Source organism: Corvus moneduloides, chromosome 18 (genome assembly GCF_009650955.1).
Source record: "Corvus moneduloides isolate bCorMon1 chromosome 18, bCorMon1.pri, whole genome shotgun sequence".
NCBI lineage: Eukaryota > Metazoa > Chordata > Aves > Passeriformes > Corvidae > Corvus > Corvus moneduloides.
In genome coordinates this window covers 164,560-187,416 of record NC_045493.1, presented here as the reverse complement: position 1 = coordinate 187,416, position 22,857 = coordinate 164,560, and the positions used below count along the sequence as shown (strand labels likewise).

The following is a 22,857-nucleotide window of genomic DNA, read 5'->3' as shown; positions in this document are numbered from 1 at the left end:
CAGGGTGCAGGGGGATGGGCATGAGCCCATGAGTGAGTCCTGCAGTGTTGAACTGAAGTCCCATGGCTGCATGGGCCCAGTGGGGATAGCTGGCCCTGAGCTAGGGAAGGAAGTGGGGCACAGCTACACTTGACCACAGCCTTGCTGGCCACATGGGATCTTTTCCCTGTGCCAGGCCTGGGGCAATGGGGGGCAGTGAACTGACAGCCCTGGTCAGGGTGGTTCAGCTATGGACATCATCAATGAGTGGAGGAGCAGTACATGCCCCAGTGTCCCTCTGGGCTGGGCGAGCAGTGGAATTCCAGGTAGAGAGGCCAGGAGCAGCTGGACTGCCAGTGCTCCCCAAGCACTGTGGTGTGCAATATGCTACTGGGAGAAGGACCTGAGCCAGAGGCATTGCCTTTGATAAACCTTTATTATCTGGCTGGTGTTGGTACACGTGTCAGCGCGAGTGTAGAGATGTGACAGAGGGGCTAGCGGCGCTGAGCACGTGGGTGCCCTGAGCTGGAGAGGGGAGTGGGGGAGGCTTGTCCCAGCTTGTTCCTTTGGCCTTGCTCCCCTGGGACCCTTTGCCCCTGCCCACTCCCCAGTCCACAGGTGCCCCCAACGTGGAAGTGCCCCAGGTGCACGTGGATGTGGGAAGCAGGGTGTCAGCACAGTTGTGGAGCTGTCCCCAGGGAGGTGACACGAAGCAGGGCCTACAGTGGGCAGAGAGGCTTCCTTGCAGGGGGCCAAGGGAACCACTGCAGGATGCACCATGACCCTGGCTAGACCTCACAGCCCTGCTCAGCCACAGACTCATGCAGTGTCCCAAGTCTGAGGGCACAGCTGTGCCCAGGCCACCCCAGGGACACAGGGATGCTGCCTGCAGGGCAAATAATTCCTGGAGAACAAATAACTTAAAAGGCTGGAGCATGGGGGGCAAGCCAAGCTGGGAGCATCCCCAGCAGCGCCCAGCTGGCTCTGCCCACAGGGTCAGCCCACAGCTGGCCGAGGCAGAAGCAGCTCTGCCAAGGCAGAGGTGTGGGGGTGCCCTGGTGGAAGAGTTCTCCTGTCCCCAGTGCCAGACCCATGGCCCCCCAGACCCTCCCAGGGCAAGCAGCTCCCCTCCCACTGGGCAGCTCTGGGGTGAGGGCAGCAGTGGGGGTGGGCAGGGCAGGCTCTAGCACTCTTTCTGCCGCATGCGCAACTCGTGGCGACGCAGGTGGTTATAGAGGGACTGCACATAGGTGAAGACGCACTTGGCGTCTGGCTTCTTCCCCATGATCATCATGTCTTCAACCTCCACCAGCGGCACGCAGTCCACCAGCGTCCTGCAGAGATGAAGCCTTCAGCATGGCCTCAGGCAGGCTGCCCCATGTGGGAGCTGGGATGGGCACCCCACACTGCCGTGGGCCTGCTGGTGTGGGTACTGCTGCCCTCAGACCGGCTCAGCTCCTTTCACATGCCCCCCACCCCACTGCTACGCACAGTCCTGCTGCTCCTGACACTGGGAAGAGCATGTGCTATCTGCCCTGGGAGGTGCCTGCCCCAGGGCAGGGGTTGCCCAACTATCTGCACCCCTTGCTCCCCTGGTACTCTCCGTCCCAGCTCTTGGTGTTGGCAGTCATCCCCTGCTAAAGCCGTGCCCCCTCCTCCTCTTGCTCCTCCAGCCGATGCTGGTGACCTCTAGGGAGAGCCCTGCCTGGCTGCAGCTGTCTGCTGTGCCCCTGCCTCAAACCCTATCAAGTGGTCCAGGGAAAGCAGGGGGTGGGTCTTGGTTACATGCTGCCCCTTACTTCTGCCTCAAGCCCTGGTCCTGCTCTTCTGCCTTCCCCCAAGCCCTGCCAGCCTGGCTCCCACCCTGCCAGCCTGGCTCCCACCCTTGTCCCAGACTGGAGCCCAGGGGCTGCCTGCCCCAGGCCCAGCACACCCTACTGCTAGAGTGGGCACTGCCCTGCCTCAGCCCACTCAACCTGGCCTGTGCCTATCTCCTCCTCTCCCTGCCCCACCACAGTGCAGGGGTCCATGCAAGACCCATGCAAGACTCCAGCAGCTACCAGTCTTGCGGGGCCCTGGCAGATCAGCTGTGGTTGTGTCCCCATCCCCATAATCCCCCATCCCTCTGCCTCTGCCCTTTTGGTGGGGTGGCCCATTCTGCCTTGCCACCCATCCAGTGCCCTGGGCCATGTCTCTCCCCAAGTGGAGGCTCCCTGGGTGCTTGAAGGGGCTGACAACACGATTAGGGGTCACTGTGACAACCATGAAGGACATGGATGGGGATCCAGCCACCTCTGTCCTCTCCCTTTTACTGGGAGAGAAGGAGCGGGGTCACAGAAGCAGCCCTGCCTCTGCTGCCAACCCTTCTGGCCCTGCCCAGCCCCCTGCACCCCTACCAGGCACTGTCCCCCCTTCAGGGGACAGATGGTGCTGGAGCATGCCAGGCTGCTGCTGCTGGAGCAAGGGCTGCACTTGCACTGGGGTCTGTGCTGACACAAACTGGCAGCACCTGCTGCCGCCATGGCCAGTTCAGCTGCTTTGGCCCAGCAGAACTCAAGGTTCTGCCCCAAGACTCTGGATGCACAAGGAGGATACCCCAAGGCAGGGCTCTGCCCCAAAAGACAGGGTGCACAAGGAGGGTCTGAACCCAATGCTGCCACCCACCACCACAACACCCTCACCCCCAAGCCCTGTACCTCCCCTCTCCCCTCCTGCAGTAGCCCCACTGCACACGTTGGCCCCCTAGAACAGCCCCACCCAACGAGCAATCCCAGCCAGTGTCAGCCCCTGGGGAGCACCAGGGCCCAGGAGAGGCCCCACCCTGGGTCCCATGGCCCCCCAGCATCCCATTAGGTCTCTGCTGCCTGGTCAGTGGGCTCCCAGCCCACAGCCTGGCTGGCACCAGCCCCACCTCGTGATTTGGCCATCATGGGGATGGGGGGGCAATGCTTGGGGCCTTGGGAAAGCCCTTGCCACTGCCAGCCTGGCTCGGGGGGTGATGGCAGAGCAATGGCAGCACACAGAGAGTAACTCTGCCCTTATAAAGCCATTGTTTGGGCCCTGGTGTGCCAGCGCTGTGCAGAGCCAGGGGAGCCGCAGCTCCAGCGCCAGCCAGGATGCCCTGAGAGGCGCAAACACTGCAGGCCGAGGCAGAACCTGAGCCTTGAGTCACACTTTCCAGGCTCCTGCTTCTGCCCATATATGAGCAGGCAGCATTTCAGAGCTGGGCATGCACTCTGGGGCAGGGGAATGAGGCAGCAAGTCCAAGCAGTGATGCTGCAGCATCCTGGAGGACCACCCACACTCAGGCAGCACCACTCAGAACATCTTGAGTGGCATCCCCAGCAGCTGATCCATGAGTCAGGCTCAGCCATGGGAGAAGGGCTCTGTTATCACTACTGCCCTCCCCACAGGTGGAGAGCCAACAGTCTGTGACACAGTCCCCCCTGCCCAAACTCCCATAGGCACTATTCCAGAAGGCCCGACCCCAGCCAGCTGTCTCTGCCCACCTCCTGCTGGGCCCTGTCTGGCACCACCAGCACTCACCCCTCACCCACCAGCATCCCCCAGCCTCATCCCCAGCTGAGGCAGTCAGTTCCCTGCCGAGCCCTGGTGGTTGTGGGGGCATGGGCAGGTACTTGGAGGGGAAGGTTCTCACCATTGGTCCTGGGGGGGTGACAATGGGCTACGACTTTTTGGTTTTTACCAGCCCCTTCTGGACCAGGCAGCGATAGAATTCCTGAATGTATGTGTACACACACTTCCAATCTGGCTCGCGCATCCGGACCATGTCCTCCACGTCCAGCAACTGTGGACAGTCCGCGTGCTTCCTGGGTGCAGGGAGAGAGAGGGGCAAGCCAGTGACCGCAGCCCAGTCAGGGAGGGGAGGAAGAGAAAACAAGAGACACAGATCAGTGCAGTTCCCGTCCCATTGGCAGCTGCTCCGCTCTGGCATGCTCTGGGGATGCACGATGCAGGGGCAGGAGGGCTTTGGGCACCCCATGCCGAGGCCATTCAGTGAGATTGGGGGGGCACAAGCAAGGGAGAGAGGGGCAGGTGAGTGGCGTGGAGAGGCGTGAAGTCCAGAGGTAAAGACAGATGGAAGAGGAGGAGGAGGAGTGAGGTGTTCTGGCGCGCCAGGTGCTCGGGGAGCGGGTTCCAGAGTGGAGCATTGCTCTATATAGCTCCTATATAGACCCGCTGGGAGGATGGGGGAGCAAGCCCAGCCCTCCTGCCCAGCTCCACTTGGAACCGCGCAGCACAGCCCTGGTGCAGGAAGCTCGGGAGAGGATGCTCACAAGAGCTGGAGGAGGAGGAAGGACGAGAGGCCACCTGGCTTCCAGGCCGGAGAGATCGATGGCTCTCTCAAGTCCGCACACCAGTTTCCCAATTAAGGCAAAAAATCCATTAACAGGAGCGCCAAGAACCAGGCCCGCAGCCCCCTTCTCGCTCCACCAAACAGCACCACAGCACCCTGGGAGCTTGCAGGAGCCTCCAGCTCACCCCGCCACCTTGGACATCAGCAGGATGGGACCCCCACCCCCAGCCCTGCCCCTGGGCAGGGTGCTGGAGGAGAGGAGTGGGTGGGTGGGAGAGAGACAGAAGGAAGGAGAGAAGGGCTGGCTGCCAGCCCTCCAGCTGGGCGCACTCCCATCTCTCAGCACCCAGGAAAACCAGAAGCAAAAGGGAAGAGACTGGAGAAGCTGCAACGGTGTTTGAGCCCCTATAACTGTGAAAGGAGGCACCTGGCACAGGCAAACCTTGCTCCCCCCATAGGCTGCAGTGCCACACCCGGTACCCCAAGGTGGTATGTACTGCCTGAAGCCAGGTGGGCTTGTGGGGCTGCTGCTCTTCCTTTGGGTGCTCTGCCCCACACCCAGGAACCCAGATTCCCAGACCCACCCTTGCCACACCAGACTGGGTTGCACTGGCCTCTTGTGACTCTGCCCACACAGCTGCTGCTTGCCCCCACAGTGCCTAACCTCGTTGCATTGCATGGGGGAGTGACACCTACTAGAACCCACCTCCAGCACCATCACCTCCACATGTTCCCCCTCGCCCCAGTAGCGAGCAGGAGAGCCACCCCAAGCCATCCCAACTCCACGTGACGGCAAGAGAGGTACGTACTCTGCAGAAGAGAAGGCCACCTCAAAGTTTTGGCGGCGGTTCTGGGGCGTCAGCTTACTGTAGTCAAACGCGTCAGGGAAAAAATTGTGGACCAAGGCACAGAAGGCCATGCCATCACTCCAGCTGGATGAGAAGTTCTGGATGTCCACATGCTGAGAGGGCAACAGAGTTACCAAGGGACAGAGTGACTGGCCTTGGGACAGGAAGAGGAGGTGGCACCCACCTCATAGCCCCGGGTCTTGGCTCTGCACCAGTCCAGCAACATCTGCTTGATACTGCTGGCGTTGGGCACGCCAAAGCTGGAGGACCGCTGCACAGTGGTCTGTGATGCTGCGGGGTTTGGTGAACTGTGGCAGGAGACACGGGGTGTTATCCACAGCTGCAGGGTGTTGTTATTTGTGCAGCACTCACTGCCCCGGCCAGCCTGCCCCAGGCCCAGCCTCACCTCCCACCCTCCTTCTGCAGCTTCTCCATCATGGCCTTGCGCGCCTGTGAGGCTGATGTCTTGGGCAGGCTCTGAGCCTTCATCAGTTCCTTCTTCTTCTCCGCCTGGCGCCGCTCCAGCGCAGCCAGGCTGCTCTGCCGAGAGGCACTCTCATCCTCACGGTCAAAAATGCTGGGAGAGAGACAGGCAATGCTAAAAGGGCTGTGGGCAGCCCAGGGGAGGGCAAGCAGTGGTCTCAGCCCACGGCCAGCCCTGGCACTCAGGAGACCTCCATGTCCCTGGGACAGCAGAGAGGTGGCTTAAGGTCCTCAGCTGGCAGACCTATCTCTATGCCCATGGAAGGACCCATGAGAGCCTCTGAACACAATGAACATACCCCACAGACCCAGAAGGCTTTGGGGCCACGTTTGTGTGGGGACGCTGCAAGCTGGGCAGAAGGTTTGCACAAGCAGGTGAGTGACAGGGACTGTGTGGGGCTGTCCCCACAGGCGCCTCTGCTCACCTGCCCGTCTTCTTGGATGAGGAGCTGTAGGATGATTTGGTTTGAACGAAAGTGCTGTTGCCATCTGCAGAGAGAGAGGAAGGAGAGAGGCCCTGGGCAGGAGCAGAGGGCAGCTGTGCCAGGCAGGCAGGACTCTACCTGCACCAGGGCAGTGACGGCTCAGTGGTAGCGATGCCCCAGGGTTACACCCTGAGGATGCCATGGGGAAAGGGGAGGAAAAACTCTTACTGTCTGATCTCTTCACATAACTTGACTCCATGGTTGTAGTATGGGAGGTCTTGGTGCCATCACCTGCAGGGACAGGGTAACAGGAACTGCTGGGCTGGGAGGAGCAGCACCCACAGATGCCTGCTGCTGCCAAGCACCCTCGCACCCATGCAGTGCACCCATGCAGTGCACCAGGGAGAAGTCCCAGATGGTAGAGCCATGCGCATGGCAGGCAGAGGGAGGACAGAGGACATATGCCCCCCAGGCAGAGAACAAACAGGCAAGCGCAAAGCAGCAGGGAGCTGGGGCATCCCTCAGCCCCTGCAGTCACTCAGCTTGAGCCACCCAGGGATGGGGAGCGCAGGGGTATAGGAGACAAGAGACAGGCCAAAGGTGCAGATGAGGCCCTGCCATCCTGACAGGGTTGGGGATTCAGAGGGAAGTCACCAGAGCAGAATCCTTAATTATCCCCAGGCAGGCTCTGGCCAAGCCAGAACCACAGTCCTGCTCCCAGCAGAGTCAAGTCAGACTCTGGACAGGCAGTGAATGGCAAAGGATCTGTAGTGGTGGAGCACTGGGAAGGATTCTGCAAGGCTCCCAAAGGGCTGGCACACCCCCCAGCCCAACCCGTACTAGACTGGATGAGACGCTCAGTCTTGGTGACAGTGCTGCGTGCCGAGCCATCGGCTGACTGAGTGCTCTGCATGGTGGTGGTCTCTGTGGTGTGGCCAGCCCTTCCTGCGACAGATTGGCTCCTAGCTTCCTGCAGCCGCTGGTCCCGCTCCTTCTCCCGCTGGTCTGCAAATATGAGTGGGAGATGGCATCAGCAGCGAGGTGGGGTGGGGGGCATGGTTCCTGCCACACCAAGGGTCCTGCAGCTTCTGCTGGCCCACAACTGGCTCATGGGAAGGATGATGTCCTTGGCCTTGCAAAGCCAGGGGGGCAACAGAGGACCCAGGATGCACCCTCCTGCACTTCCTCGTAGCTGGACATCCGCACTTCAGCACCCCATATTGCTACCACCACTGCTCTGACCCCAGCGGGGGTCACCATCCGTGAGTACCTCGCTTTCGCTGGCGCAGCTCCCGCATGGCATTTCGAATCAGCCGTCGCTCCTCAAAGTCTGTTGTACGATCCAGCTGCAAGAGGGGAAGCCATCATTAGTCTGCCACAAGCTTGAGGTCCCTTTACCTTCCTGCAGGAGCCCGAGCCAAAGGAAGAGGTACCATCTTATCCAGAACATCCTCATCCTCAATCCTGCTCAGCTCCTCGACGTTCAGCTTGCTCTTTCTCTCCACCTCCCTCACTTGCACCTTCTCCATGCCATTGGGCAGCTCTGGTTCCAGCCTTGGCGCCTGGTGCTGCTCTACCACCTCCGGCTCCATCTGCAAGGACATCATCGTGTGGCTGAGCCCCTGCCAGCCTGGCCATCCCCCCACCTCTTCTCAGGGTCCAGGCCCTCATCACCCTGACACCTGCCCAGTGCTACAGGCAGTGAGGACCCTGGAGAGGATGTGCCACATGGGGCGTTAAGTGCTCTCAGCTGGTGGGATGCCGCAAGCATCTGCAGCACCCAAGGCAGGCAAGGGAGCATAACACTCTCCTGCAGCACCCTGTGCCCCAGGAGGGCCCAGCAGTCCTTCTCCTCCTCCCAGTATGGCTGCCAAAATATCTCCAAATCCTCTCTGCTCCCTGGCAGGAGGTGGCTGGGCCCCCCAGCAGGCAGGGGCTGCCCAGGACTCTGGGCTGGGCAGTGGCGGTTACCCAGCACTGGGCAAGGTGCTGGCAAGGCCAGTGCACGCCATTAGCAGCACAGGGATTTCCATGGAATTAAGGGACTTAGTGTAGAGAAGAGCTTGTGCAGGAGATCAAGAGCCTTCCCCCACATCCCTGCCAGGATCTAGGCCAGTTCAGCCCCTGCCTGAGCACAGCCAGGACGCCAAGTCCCTTTCAGCACGACCCCCCAGCAATGCACAGCAGGCAGTGGGCCAGGCCCAGAATAGGGCACAGAGGCAGCAGGGATGACAGAGCGGGGCCAGAGCAGCCACATACACACCTGGCCCCATCCTCCATCCTGTGGCCCAGTAACCAATCCATGGCAAAGCCATCGGCAGAAGCTGATGCTGGCCACATACGCCCATGCCACCACCTGTGCCTGGTGCTGCAGTGGGGGCAGGACAGCTGCCTGCAGCCTCCCACCTGGCACACCAGGAATGCACAGCCCCATCACAGTGAGCCCAAGGAGTGGCAGATCCCCACGATGCCGTGTCCCTGTGCACCACTGTCACAGTCATGCCTTGTGCCAAGGCTACAGACACCCCCAGGAGCCCTGGGGGCTGGTGACCCCCTTCCACCCCCCTTTCATGGGGCAGGGCTGCCCACACTCACGCTGCTGTTGCTTCGGGAGAGATGCAGGGCCGATTGCTGGCGCGTACTGGAGAAAGTGGGTGGATGGGCCACAGGGCCACTGGGCTCCTCCGTGCCCTCAAAGTGGGTGCAAGGGTCCTGTGCTTCCAGAAAGAGGGTGCTGATGTCCTCCCCAGGGGGCTCCTGCAGCCCTGGCGCCAGCAGATCGATGCGGCGGCCCAGGCGCCCCAGCTCTGCCCGCAACTCCAGGTGCTCCTGCTCCAATGTCTGCAGTGCCTGCGCCAGCGCCTGCACTCGCTGCAGGGCCCGCTCCAGCTGCCCCTCTGCTGCCCCCCGGAACACCACCAGCTCCTGCCGCAGCTCTGCCAGCTCAGCCGCCCCAGCCTGCGCCAGCCCCTCCAAGCTGACCCCCGGCATGGTGGTGGTGCAGGCGCTGTGGCGAGCCCCGCACAGCTGTCCACTGCTCTTTATAGGGGCCCAGGCACCCCCCCGGCTGGAGGCTGGCCCACTCCCTGCCTGTGGGCTATTCTGGTCTCAGCAGCCGGGGGTCCCGTGCAGGGGTGCTGAGCCAGGCGCCACACTTGGCAGTGCATCCGGCTCTGGAACCAGGTGGCTCAGCAAGGGGAGCCCTGCAAGAGGCCCTCCCCCACCCCCAGTGGCTGCCAGGGCCACACACCCTCCTGAGGCCTGTGGGACAAAGTGGTGGGAACCAGCCCTGACCACTGCAGTGCTGGGTGAGTGAAAAAGCCAACCACTGCTGCGTCCTTTCCCCCAGGTGCCTTCCCACTCTGGGCTGGTATCACCCATAGCACAACATCTCCAGCCCCAGGCTAGCATCAGTGCCATGGCATGGGTTTTAGGTCTTCATACCCCCATGCTGCCCAATGCCTGCTCCAAGGAGAGCAGGTCCCTGCACGACGGGCACAGGCAGTACCCCACCAGTGAGAAGACATGCCACTGTGACTACTGCCCCCAGGTCCCTGCACCCTGCTGGTCCTCCGACCAAGCCCTACCTGGCAGGGCTGCCAGCACAGCTGCCTCATCCTCCTCCTCTTCCTTAACCACCAGGAGCATACCTGGAGGGTGCATCTCCTGACAGGCAGCCGACAGGTCTCAGGCCCCCCACCTCACTGGACAGACCCACTAATACCTTAATGAGAGCTGACAAGTGCTCGGGCCAAGCCTGCCCAAGCGCATTAGCACAGGGAAGTCACCCCACTGCAGACAGCTGCCCACAGGCAGGACCTGCTGGCAGGTATGGGCAGCACCTGTGGACACTGCCTGCCTCATGCTGGCAAGGGCTGGGCTGATGATGGGGTGAAGCCAGTGGTACCACAGCCACCAGTATGCCACAGGCCACGGGTGGTACCACAGCCACTGGCAGTGACACAGGCCACCCACAGTGCTGTTCCCGCAGAGGCAGCCAGGCGCGCACAGGGCTACGAGGGAGACAGAGCTGTGTTTGACATCCTGGCTCTGGCCAAGGCAGCACACGGGCGCCTCACATTACCCTAGATGGGCAGGAGCAGATAAAAGCACTTGAAGGGCTGTCTCCTGTATGCACCCAGCCCCAGGGTGACCACAGCCTGCTCTCCCTGCAAAACACTGCAGAGGGATTGTTTTCTCAGGTTTTTTCTCCAGTTGCATCCAAGAATCTCTCCTGGATGGGCTGCAGCTGTGGCCACTCTCCACTCAGGATGGCATAGCAGGAACAGGCAAGACCCCAACCCACAGCTCCAGGGTGCTTTAGAGACCTTTGAGGAGTAGCCCCACTCCAAGGCGGGCTCCCCAGAGACATGGCCAAGGTCCATCCCCAGGAGGAAAAACAGAGGGGTGGTTGGCAATGGGTTTTTCCCTGAGCTGCTGCCACCCTCAAAGGTGTTTAAAACAGAGGGAGACCCACTCCTTGTCCCCCTCTGCCCATCTCCCCAAGTGTCTGGGTACATGGTGGCACAGTTCAGAGTGCAGTGGGCTCATGTGGGGCTGTGCAACCACAAACAACGTCCAGGGTCTCTTGGTGAAAAAAACCCCACCAAAACAAAAGCACCAACCAAAACCAGACAGAGCCTCCAGAGCATGCTGCCTGCACTAATTCCTTGGTCCCTGGTCCCCACCCCAAGCCCTGGAGCTGCCAGGCAATGGCCAGGTGGCCCCCTGGGCACTCACCTTGGTGACATTGCTGCTGACACTGCTGATGTTGCAGATGCTGCTGACAGTGCTGGGGATGGTGGTGATACGGATGGGGGTGCTCCGCAGCCCCAGAGTCACCTCTGCAAGGGGAGCAAGAGGCATGTGGGGTCCGACCCAGCCCACAGGCTCAGCCCCACAGCTGGGGAGTGGCTCTGGCTGAGCTATCTGCCTGCCCCACACATCCTGCCCTGGCAGCAAGCACTGAGCTCTGGAAGAGGGAAAGGGCTTTGGGGACAAGCAAGGGATGGGGAAGTTGAGACCCCTCACTGCCCTGGCTTATCATCCTCCCCAAGGAAGGGCACTTTCTGCAGTGCTCCAGCTGAAGCCAAGGCCCCCGGGTGAGAGGGATGGCCACAGGAGCCACATCTGCAGGCAGGCAGGGTTGGGGCAGGGCTGGAACAGACATGGTGCAGCAGTGGGATGGGACAGAGCAGGATGGTGTGGGCCCCCCCGAACCAGCAGGTCAGTGAGGAGAGGATGGGGCAGGGCTGTGGGGCCAGGGCAGGGATTGGGGAATGACCCCAAACATAAACATGGTGGGATAGTGGGGCTGGGGACAGCCTGCAGGGCCAGATGGTCTCCCTGAACTGAGATGCCCCAAGCAGGCTGAAAGTGCATGCCAAAGGATGAGGGCTACCAGGCACACTCTGTTCTTCTGGCAGCACCTGTGCTCAGCCTCAGGGCTGCCAGCACTCAAATGCCACCACTGCTGATCAACACCCGCCTGGCCTGGCTCAGCCTGCTCGCCTTCACCTACCCACTTGTGCCCACCATCTGTCAGTGCCTGGCTGCCACTGGCACTCACTTGCTCCACTGCCCAGCTGTGCACATTGTCATATTAGGAGCACAGTCCTGTAGTGCTTACAGCCCTGCAGATGTCCACTCCCCTGCAGTGCCCATCTTCCTGAGGGATCCCCACCTTTTCCAGTCATACCTCCCTGCGTGACACCCATGCCCACTACCCCTACAGTGTAAAGCCTCATGACAGATGCCACCTGCATACTGGACCTGTCCTGCGCACCCCGTACTCCATCAGTGCTCACCTGCCCGCTGGCTGCCGGGGACGGCCGTGATGCGAGATGCCAGGGGCTGCACACGCCCATCCTTGATCTCGATGGTGAAGAAGGTCTTCATGGCGTCGAGGCGGGGACCGGCAGGGCGCGGGGCCGGGCGCTGCTCTGCGCCGCCGCCGCCGCTGCCCCGTGCGTTTTGAGGGGGCGCCGGCGGGGCCGTGCGGGGCCCCCGCTGCCATTGGGCGGCCCCGGCCCGCCCCCCCGCGCCGCCCGCCCCCGCCGGCCCGAATCGCTGCGCGCGCTCCCGCACCGAGCCGGCGGCGGGGGAAGGTGGGGGTCCGGCGGGGCGCGGCGCTGCGGGGATGGGCCCGGGGTCACCGGACTGCGGCCGCCCCCGTGTGTCCCCGCCCGGGCTTGGCCCCGCACCGTGCGTGCAGCCCCCCGCGATGCACGCTGCCCCCCATCCTGGGGTGCCTCCTGCGATGCATGCTGCCCCTGACCAGGATGCCACACTGTGCATGCAGCCCCCCTGGGTTGCCCACACGAGGCACAGTGCCCCCGGAGTGCCTGACCATGCATGCAGCCCCCCACAGTGACCCCAGGATGTATTGCTGCCCCCCAGAGATCCCATAATACACCCAGCATTTCCCAGCGTGGCTGCAGCCCCTTAAAGCCTCCGGTCCCTCCCCCCACTGATGCCGGGTGCTTGTGCACATGGATGGGAGGGAGGGAGGGATTCTGGGCAGGAAGCAAAAGAGCAGGTGGGCAGCCAGCAGCATCCTGCAGCATCCTGACACTGCAGAGCTCCACACCTGCCCAGGCTCCACCGGCAACATCCCGCCACCGGGAAGCAGAGAATGGAGGCAGCCACCACTTGGATCTTACCCGTGGGGCCAGCCAGGCAAAGGGAGGAGGGCGTCAGCTCCCACCGGTGAGTATTCTGGTGAGCCGGGGTCCCCATTACCTCCTGGGTGGGCACTGATGCTTGGGAAGAGAGAGGCCAGGGAAGGAATGAGACAAAGGGAGCAGAGGGTGAGCATGGCACAAGTGCTGCTGCCATCCCCCACCCCAGCACAGCACCCTGGAATCTCCTTTCCCATCACTCCACACTCCCCAGAGCTTAGTGCCAAAATCCACCAGCACTCGTAGGCTTCCCTGCACCCCAGGCATGGGCTCTGCCCTGCAATTCAAAACCACACTGCAGAGGAGGGTAGGCTCTGTGCCCAGCAGTGCAGTGGGGGTACCTGGGGTCTGTGTTGGAAGATTGGGATCACCCCTGTCCTCACCAGGCCCTGACACAGCATTGCCTCTGGAGGGATTGCCTCTGACCACAGGGCCAGGTGGCTCAGACTTCAAGGGTGCAGCCATGGCTCTGCCCTGTGGCTGGAGACATTGATGCCCATGGAGGGAGAAGGGCTCAGCTTCTCAGAACTCAGGTTTGAGCCTCCCTGTGAGGCAAGAGGGGGTTGGGTCCTGCACACTTCCCTCTACCCCAGGGCTGTGCCACGCTGCAACCCACCACCCCCAGCATCTTCCCAAGGCTTCTTCCTTCCCACAAGCCAGCAGCCTCCAGGGGCTCCTCAGAGGGACAGCAACCTCCGCCTGTCAGGGCAGCAACCCTGACCCTGGAAGCAGAGAACTGCTTTTTGGTTTTTCCCCATTTCCTCCTGGTACAGCCATGGGGATGGTTTTCCCAGCAGTAGGAAGAGGGCAACTGCTGGCCACCGGCATCCCTCAGGGCTGTGGGGAGGCCCTGCAGGGTGCTAGGCTCAGGGCGGGGGTTGTCAGAGCCAGCCATGCACAGCTCCCAGCCTTATTGGGACAAAGAATGCAAAAGGCCAGGGTTTATTGCTGGCACCGATTCCCTTTCACGGCCCTGCAGCCACCCGGCCAGAGTGGGAGCCCCAGTAAACAGCCTGCCTGGCACCCAGCTCCCTGGCTGGGGTGGGCATTGCCACCGCTTGGCTAGGCAGCAATCAGCCCCCAGCTATGGGTGGCCTTTGGCCTGGCCATGTCCTACACTCACATTCCTGGCCCAGCACATGTGGGCTGGAGTCATGTCCCCAGGGATGCCTGGGATGTACATGCTGCAGGACAGTAGAGTGGGGGGGGGGGGCCGGGGGGGGGGCCTGGGGTGGGGCTGCCCAGCTGGCAGGGCCCCATGGCTCTTGTGTCACCCCCCTCAGGGCTACACTTACCCAGTGGTGGCCTCCTGTGTCTCCCACCTGGCCCCAGCACCTGGCAGTGCACCCCAACATGAAGCTGTGGGAGGAGAGGGGCAGAGCACTCAGCTGGGGGTTACATGCAGTACCCCCATCAAGTTGCCTTCACCCACAGACTGCCAGCCCTGAGCAAGGAGAGCGGTGGCAGCTGCCACCAGTTCTGTACCTGGTTGCCAGCACTGGGCTGGCCCGGGATGGGGTGCTCCCCTCTGGGACCTTGCACCACACTGGGCTCTGGGATGCTGGCAGGTCTGCCCAGGTTCCCTTCATTCCAGGCTGCCTGTGGCTGCCCCTGGGGCTGGCCATGCTGCAGGTCCTCACCATCATCCTCAGGCTCTGGATCGGGCTCTGGGGCTGGCTGCAGCTCCAGGAGCACAAGGGTCCCCGAAACCACAGCTGTGAGTAAGAGAAAAGGCTCTGCTCTGGAAGCCTGCAGCTGTCTGCAATGCATCCCTACTCATGCAGCTCCTCCAGGCACCTGGCTGCCCTGCCCACCATTGTGAGATGCCATATGCATCTCCCTCCATCATCTTGCAGCTGGCCAGGCACAGCTCTTGCCCCAGGCACGCACCCGGAGGGCTTTGCCACGGACATTTGTGGGGACTCACCCTGACCAGTGGGTTTCTCGGGGTTTCCCGCCTGCTGGCTGCACAGCTCCTTCATCCTGTCTGGGACATGCTCCTGCTCCACCACATCCTCTCGCTTGTGGGCCTGGGGAGAGCAGAACCAGCCACACTCCAGTCTCTGACTGTGCCACCATGTCCCATTCCAGCCAGGGACATACAGGCTGTGGTCTCTTCCCATGCTATCCAGCTCCCTGCTTGCATGCTGCCGGGAATGGACAAGCCAGTCCCTGCACAGGGGTCACAGCAGGAGGCTCATAGGGCAACAAGTGTCCCCACACCCCACTGCATCCTGTGGGCAGGGAGGGAGACAGTGTCTAGTGAAGGGGGACCCCAAATCTGCCCCATGCCCCTAGCCCAGGCACTCCAGGGCTCCATGATACAGGAAACACTCAGTTTTATCCTGTCCTCGTTCATGGCACCTGCAGCTCTGCTTGGCAAATGATGAAATATTCTGGACATAGGACCACACACAGGTGACAGATGTGTCTCTGACATAAGTCTGAGCAGGGCTAGGGTGTCCTGGTGTCAGCTAGGGAACAAGGTGCCAGTCCTGGCTGTGCCAGTGCCTCTAGCAGCACCATGACTCCAGAGCAGGGGGAGACGAAGATGGGCCCATACCCTGAAGGGGCACAGGGGGACCAGGCCCCAAACCCAAGGACGGAAATGGTCTTGAGTTTGGAGCAATGAGTCAGACTGAATGGAACAGCCCTCTCAGCTGCTCAGTGATGTCCCAGCCCAGCCAGGGCTTGGGGGCTGCATGCCAGCACATCCAGATGGGGAGGCAGACAGTGCTGAAAGGCGGCACAAGGCCACATCCCTTCTGCAGCCTCCTGCTCCGGCCCTGGGGCAGGCAGAGGAAGAAGCAGGGATAGACAGAGGCAGATGGGGGAACCCATGCCTTCTCACCCAGCTGTGGTTAAATCCATTGCTTCTCTTCCCACCCTCACCCTCAAAGGGCAACCCCACAGGGTTGGGTGCAGAGATCTCCTACCACCATACAGTCTCTGCAGGGTCACCCCTGCTGCACTGAAAACCCCAGCTTGTGCTCATTCCTTCCAGCTCTGCCCACCAGCTCATCCTTCACCCATCCAGAAAGCCCCCAGCTTCACTCCAGAATGAGCCCTGAACCCTTGAAGGATGGCAGGAACAGCCATCATGAGAAGGAGGATAGGGAATCAAGGTTTCTACCCATGCAAGGGAACTGCTGCAGGAGAGATGAGCAACTGTTGCCTCCAAAGAGCCCCATCCCCGAGAATTGGAGCAGGGAGGAGTGCACCACATGCACTAAGGGGCTCCCAGATCCCCACCAGGTTGCACTCTTGGGAGAAGCCATGGGGCACCCTGGCCTGAGGCCCCAGCCTCAGCTCACCACTGCTGGAGCCATGCTGGCACAGCCCAGCCATATCTCCCGTGCCCCCAAAGACCCCAGCCCCACCTCCCTCAGTCCCTTCAGGCAGGCGAGCACAGATTGCCCAGGGCTCTGTACTCCAGAAAGGCTGGCACAGGAGCCCCAGGAAGGGGTGAAATCTTGAACCGTCCCACCCCCTGCAGTGCCCTACACACTCACCACTGAGCCTTCGGGCTCCTGGGCAGGGGGCTGCTCCACAGCCTCCCCATACCCACTCTCGTCTGGCCCAGCCAGTGCTGGCTCTGCATCATCCTGCTGGCTGCTCTCCCTGCTCCTGTCTGTGCCTGGTGGCTTGGTGCTGCCCTCACCACAGCTCTCTTCACTCGCAGTAAGGGCTGGTGTTTCAGCATTGTCCCTCTGGACAATGTTCGCTTCCCCAGGCACAGTGGGGGACTTGCTGCCATCCCTCTGGCTGCTCTGCACATTCCCAGCCAGGGTCGCAGCTGGATGGAAGCAAAGATGGTGTTCAGGAAGGAGCTGCCCACATCCCAGACTCTCCAGGGCATCCACCCCGGAACATGGGAATGGTGCCTCACCTTCAATTTCCTCGGCCCGCAGCTTACGGATAGCAGCTCGGATCAACTTGCGCTCCTCATACTCACCTGCTGCCCGCAGCTGCGAGGGAGAAGGACCCAGGAAAGAGCAGGGTCAGTCCCAGCACAAGGTCCATCCCAGCAAATGGTCTCCCCCAGCACACAGTTGCTCACCAGTTTTGTCAGTTCCTCCACGCTGGTGATGGCTTCCAGCTGCTCAGACAAGGCAGCCAGGGCTGCCTGCTGCTCCTCTTCCAGGTGCTGGGACCTGAGCAGGGTGAGAGTGGTGGCCATCTGGGAGCTGTCACAGGCACTTGCGAGCAAAGTCCCCTTGTGGGCAGCTGGCAAATCCAGGCAACAGGCCTCACCATGTGCCAAGCTGCTCTGTGCCAGGCTGCTCCCACCCTCATGTTCATCCAAATCTGTCCCAGCCACAGTGGGGCCAGGTACTGCAGTCCCCATCTCCCAGGGCAGAGGGAGAGAATGACCCCAGCTCCCCACAGGACTCACTGTGGCCAATTCTCCTTGTCGTCCTGTTGCTGGCTGCTGCGTTCTGGGCGGAAGCGCTTGGATGCCAATGTCTCCTCGTCCCGCTCCAACTCCTGCCGCTGCAGCTCCCGGATGGCCGAGCGGATGCGGCGCCGCTCGGCCAGGTCCAGTGTGGCCTCCAGCTAGGTGCACAGGGCAGAGCTCAGCACTGGCTCTGGTCACTGAGCCCCCGTTTCAGACCTGGTGCTGCCCTCTGCCACGCTGCCATGAGCTGCCCACACTCTGGACAAAGGTGCTGTCTTGTCTGTGGCACCCACGTGCCCAGTGCATGCTGCCCAGCACTGCTATGCTCTGTGGGAAGTGGGCATGGCCCCCCTGGGGCAGGATGCTGGGACCAGCCATGGTGAGGAGGGGCTGCCATGGTGGCACTGAGACCTCCGGGCATGTAAAGGTCAAAGAAACGAGCATGTGAAATGAACACCCACCAGTGGTCCTGCAGCCTCCAAGGGTTGGTGCCCTGAAGCTCTGCCCCTCCCAGTGCCACCAGCTCTGGAATGAGCCCTCCTCCCAGCCATGCTAGCCCCTCCAGCAGCGAAGGGACAGGAGAGCCCATTCTCTTCCCATCCCATGTCCCCCCAGAGGTGCTGATTGAAAAGGTTCCAGCATCCCACCCAGGGGTCATCTTGGCCACCCTGCAGCCCTCCCCACCCTCATTCACTGCTAGGGGATGGCAGGCAGCTTTTGGAGCCAAATCCATGAGAGGGATCTGTCCTAAATCCTAGTCTAACCCCTTATGTGTGGGAAGCACAGCCACAACTCCCCCAGATGCCCCCCATGAACATCTCACAGGCACTCCAGGTGCTCCTCAGCCCACCCAAGGTCAGCACCTGCCATGGGCACCCAGAGTTGCTCCCCCTCTTCCAGATCAGATCACACCCCAGTCCCACCACCAGCTCCAGTTTTTCCAGAGGGCCATGAACACAACTCCTGATGTTGAAGGGGCAAAAGGCAGCCAGATCTGCAGTGAAAGGCCAGCCAGGGCAAGCATGGGCCCACTATCCTCACACTGTCCTGCTGTGGGACAACAAGACTGCCCTGACACTAGGAACCTGGGAAGTGATTTCCCATGGATCTTGTTAAAAATAAACCCTGTGACCAACAGCAGCTGCTGTCAGCATCAAGATCTATCATGCTGGGAGAAGCCATGGCTGTGCCACAGGACAAGAGCGTCAGTCCATTCCCTTCCGGTCCCATGGGCCACTGACTGGCCACCCATCCAGGCTCTCTGGGTTCCACTGCAGCAGAGATCCAGGGTCAGTCCCTTGATTGCACCTGAACTGAGCCACACTGGGGGCCCCAGATCACCACCTGTAAGCAGACCCCTCTGCAGAGACTCTGAGAAGCTATCGCACTTTGCCCTCTCTGCTTGGAGTTTGGCGATATTCGGAGAGTATTCCCATCTTAGTGAAGCCAGGAAGCACAGAGCAGGCACAGAGATCCCATGTGCCATCCCAGCAGCAGCCAAAGCTGTGGTACTCCAACCCTTGCCAGCTGCAAAACCCAACCTGGGAGCAGTATCCTTCCCCAGCTGGGAAGATCCCAGTGGCCAGGACTACCAACCCCTAGGGAAGACCAACTCTAAAAATACACATAACCTCTGGGGGAGCTGCCTGGAGCCAGGGTGCTCTTTCTCCCCCACCTCAGCAGCCCCCACCATGCCAGCAGGCAGTACCATCCCTTCCAGCATCCTGGCTAGAGCTGAAGCCTGCAGCCCCCTCTGTGCTTTTATCCAGAGCAGGCACCTCTGCCACCACAGGGCCAGGGAAGCAGCTGGGAAGAGCAGGAGACATGGTGCTGCCAGAGCAGTGAGGAGTGTTAGAGAGAAAACCAGCCCCTCCATCCTTATGGGCCTCTCATTTCCCGTCTGCCCCTGATGGCTGACGGCATCCCAAGGAGGCTGCTACAGTGGGGACACTACTACCAGGACAAAGGCATGGTCCAGCAGCAATGGCCAGCTGGGAAGCCCGGCTCCCTGCACACACGGCAGCATTGATAGGCTGGGAAGTGGTGGAATCTGGTTCAGCTCAAAATGAAGGGCTGGAGGCAGAGCTTTGCAGTAAGGACAGCTCTCCCTGCAGCTATCCAAAGGCTATGAGGACAGGAAAACAGTCCTCAACTGCATATTGGGTGGCCAAGGCCTTGGCCCTTCACTAAATAAGCTGCTGGCAGTGAGTGGCTTGGCCCCAGCAGCTGGGTCAGGGCGATGAGGAAGGTGGGAGGGGGGAGGAGAAGGGGCGTGTGCACAGCAGCTGCGTAAATTGTGAGTGCCAGGGAAGGCAGACACAATGGGACACCAGCCCTGCACACCCTAGTGCAGGGAACATGCTGGCACCAGTGTGTGCTGTGTGGCACCCATCTGCCGGCTCTGAGGTCTGCCCTATCCAGGAGGCTCCAGCTGAGACCTGACCTGCACCCAAGTCCTGGAAGGCTTCTCCCCACAGGACAAATGGCAGAGCAGGAGAAAATGCCTTATTCCAAGCCCACGTCAGCAGGGAGCTGGGATGAGGCAGCTTTGGAAGCTCCGTGGCCAGTGGCAGGGGAAAGCATGCTGGAAACCGCAACAGCTGCGAAGGGGCCAAGGGGCCCAGCCCTGCCGGCAGAGGCAGGCTCAGGGATCAGCACATTCCGGGGCCCCATGGGCCCTGCTCAGCTTCCAGCAAATTAATGGTTCCAAGCAAATACCCTCCTCAGCCGACAGAGTGCCTCTGTGAAAGGGCACTGGCACAGCACCCATAGGGTGCTTCCTCACTGGTGCCCAACACAACAGTGCTCAGAGCCCTGGTGAGGTGGGCAGCTCCTCCAGGAGGGCTGCAATTAGCCCTGCATCCATCTGGCTCTTTGGAGTGCCTGAGCACACAGCACTTTGGAGGCTGAAGCCCAGCCACTGGGAAACCACTTTGCAACATCAGATGAACCTGGCACACTGAGCACCTCCTACAGCCCCAAGCTTCACTGTCACCTTTGGAAAGAGCCATGGGAGCATAGGTGTCCCCTGGCAGAGGAAAGCAGGAAGGACACTGGATGACAGGGACATGGCAGGGATGCAGTGCTTCTCAGGGCCATCGAAGATTTGCCAAAGGCTACTGGGTATAAGAAGGAGATCTCATGGCAGCGACTTTCCTAGGTCAAGCCTGCCCTGCCTCCAAAGATATTTACATCCTCCCTAATTAACCAGACTAAGATTTGGAGGGGCTGGGAGAGGGAAGCATTCCCCAGCCCAAGGCCAGCAGCCTGGAGCTCAGCACAGCCATGAGCACTCAAACAATCCCCTGCTTCTGGACATCCATCTAAAGGCCACCCTGCAGCAGCACCTACCCCATCCCCCACAGCTCCCTCCTCCGGCTCCTCCAAGCCCTTGGTCACCTTTATGCTGCACCATTGGTTCATCCCAACTGGCCTCCCTGGGACTGGGATACCAGTGGGCAGCTGGGGAGGGAATCATATGGATGCCTATGGCAGGAGTTGCGGGTCAGAGGCTTCCTGGCAGCTCCCAGCCCAGCCAGCACAGGAGTGAGGGGGCTGCAGGGACCTCCTCAAGTCCCCCAGCCTCCTTCTTCCAGTTTCCCTGGGGACATCAGATGCTGCTGCCTAGGTGTCACTTGCCGGGAGAAATGAGGAGAAGCAAGGCAGAGTGGAGAGCTGGGGAGAGCAGAGAAGGGAGGAAGCGGTGGGAGAGGCAGTTTTCCCTTATATGGACTAATCCTCTTCCAGCTGAGTGGTGCCAAAAACCTAACCAGAGGAAAAATAATTCTTTCCCTGCCTCACGTCAGCTCAGAGCAGGCTTTCCCCAGCCTGTGCCACAAAGCACAGGGAGATCTGGGTCACAAGCATGGTGCTCTGGGGAGGCAAAGCCCCAGCACATCAAAGAAAAAGCCCCCACAGAACCAGTGCTTGCTGCAGGATGAGATCCACCTCCCTGGGCTAGCCAAAGACTAGGAACCCACCACTGCTCCTGGGGCTCCATCTCAGATCAGAGACCTCGGCTGGGACACGGCAGAGCTGGAGCACTGGCAGGATGGGGAAACACCCGGACCACCCATCCCCAAACCTCTGGATGGGTGGTCTGTTAGCCCCGACATCACCCCACGAGAAACAAGTAGACTTCTCTGCTCGAACCACGGGAAGGTCTGCATGTCGTCACGCAGAGATGGCTGAGGGTAGCAGGACAGGAGACGCAGTCGGGGGCAGCCTCCATGCCGACCCACGGCACAGCCCCCGCTTCCCGACGGCATCCCGACTCCTTCCTGTTCCAGCAGACCTGCCTTCCCGGCTGACTCAGCTTCCTGCTGTGACCATTCCCCAGCGCTGGGCCGGGCCACCCCGGCTCAACCCCCGGGGCAGCCAGCACAGCCCCAGCCCCGGGCCGGGGGTCCCTGGGGTTGCCCTAAACCGGGCAGTTGTAGGGGCTTCCCGGGACACCAGCCCCGGCCGAGTATCCTGAGTCCCGTCTCCGGGACACGGAGGCCCTCCAGAGCCCACTGGACCCGGCAGCGCACAACTGCGGCTCTCGCTCCTCGGGCAGTGCTCGGCCGGTGCTCCAGAAGCCGTCGCGCAGGAGGGGATGGGATGCAAAGCCATGCGGGCAGAGCCTGGGAAGTGCGCCTGGCACCGCGCCAGCCCCCGGCTGCGCGGGAACCCGCAACGGGAAAGCCGGAAGCAGGGGACCATTGCCGGCATCGGGGAACGATTCCCCGGGATCCGCCGGCCGAGAAGATGGAGCCGGGACAGGCGGTACGGCCGGGCGTGGTTGCGAGCAAAGGGGCAAGCGCTGTCAGAAGAGCGGAACCAGAGCCTCCGGAATCACCGGAGTAGAGCGGGGGCTCATGCTGGAGCTCACCCCGGCCCAGAGCCCGACCCGGGCCGGCGCGGGTCCCTCCAGGTGCTTCCGCCCAGGATCAGAGCTGGGTCCCCAGCGCTACATCCGCTCCCAGACATTGCTCGGAATCCTCCCGGCCCAGCGACAGACCCGAGCCCCGCCCGGTCTCGCTCTGCCCGCGCCTGGGACAGCAGCCCCCGGCCCGGGGGATTCAAGGAGCCGAGGCATCTCCAGGCACGATCCGCCCCTGGAGCCACCGCGGGCGCGCACCGTACCCCGAGCCCCGGAGCAGCCGCGAGACTCACCAGCTTCCGCAGCGCTCCCTCGTCCATCCCAAGGAGGCTCTCCTGGGACATCCTGCCCGTCGGGCCCACGCTGCTGCGGCCCGAGCTCGGTGGCGGCCGACACAACAAAGGGCGGCCGGGGCGGCGCGGCCCCGCGCTCGGTTCGGCTGCGCTCCCGCCCCGCCCCGCCGACTCCACTCCACTCCACTCCACTCCACTCCACTCCACTCCACTCCACTCCACTCCACTCCACTCCACTCCACTCCACTCCACTGCCGTTCGTGCTCCCAGGAGCGCTGCAGCCCCGACGCTTCTCACCGCCCCGCCCCGCCACCGCCTGCCCGGCCCGGCCCCGCCCCGCCCCGCCCCGCCCCGCCGGACCTGCGGGTCTCGGGTCCCGGATCCCGGTGCACAGCCCTGTTCCGGCACCGTGACTCGGGCACTGAGACGAGTCGCCGTGGCGTGCCGCGGGGCTCCGGACTCACTCCCGTCCCGGTCCCCACGCCGGTGCCGGTGCAGCTGAACTCGGGCCTGGCCCGCTTGGGGTGGCACCCCAGGGTGTATCGCTGCCCGCAGAGTGTTCCCGAGC

At 61.9% G+C, this 22,857-nt stretch overlaps 1 protein-coding gene across 1 annotated transcript; it reads right to left on the bottom strand.

Annotated features, from left to right (window-relative positions):
* Positions 1-396: 396 nt before the first annotated feature.
* On the bottom strand, positions 397-22,480 carry SMTN (smoothelin). The gene is made up of 21 exons (XM_032127726.1): positions 22,290-22,480; positions 17,130-17,290; positions 16,794-16,887; positions 16,623-16,701; positions 16,246-16,529; positions 14,661-14,763; positions 14,219-14,448; positions 14,029-14,092; positions 12,716-12,814; positions 11,861-12,184; positions 10,794-10,897; positions 8,649-8,765; positions 7,487-7,645; positions 7,324-7,399; positions 6,894-7,058; positions 6,282-6,344; positions 6,054-6,117; positions 5,552-5,722; positions 5,330-5,453; positions 5,107-5,258; positions 397-1,313 (listed from the first exon to the last, which is right to left on the bottom strand). The coding sequence occupies exons 1-21, from the start codon at positions 22,338-22,340 to the stop codon at positions 1,163-1,165; spliced, it is 2,835 nt and encodes a 944-aa protein (XP_031983617.1). The 5' UTR covers positions 22,341-22,480; the 3' UTR covers positions 397-1,162.
* Positions 22,481-22,857: the final 377 nt, after the last annotated feature.

Bases quoted from the DNA above. Each gene is read 5' to 3' on its own strand.
- SMTN (XM_032127726.1), bottom strand. From the start codon at position 22,340: ATGTCCCAGGAGAGCCTCCTTGGGATGGACGAGGGAGCGCTGCGGAAG. The intron at 12,815-14,028 runs GTAAGTGTAGCC...TCTCTTCCCAAG, and splicing joins ACACAGGAGGCCACCACTGG to CATCAGTGCCCACCCAGGAG. The intron at 8,766-10,793 runs GTGAGTGCCCAG...CTGGAAGCACAG, and splicing joins TCAGCAGCAATGTCACCAAG to GACCCTTGCACCCACTTTGA.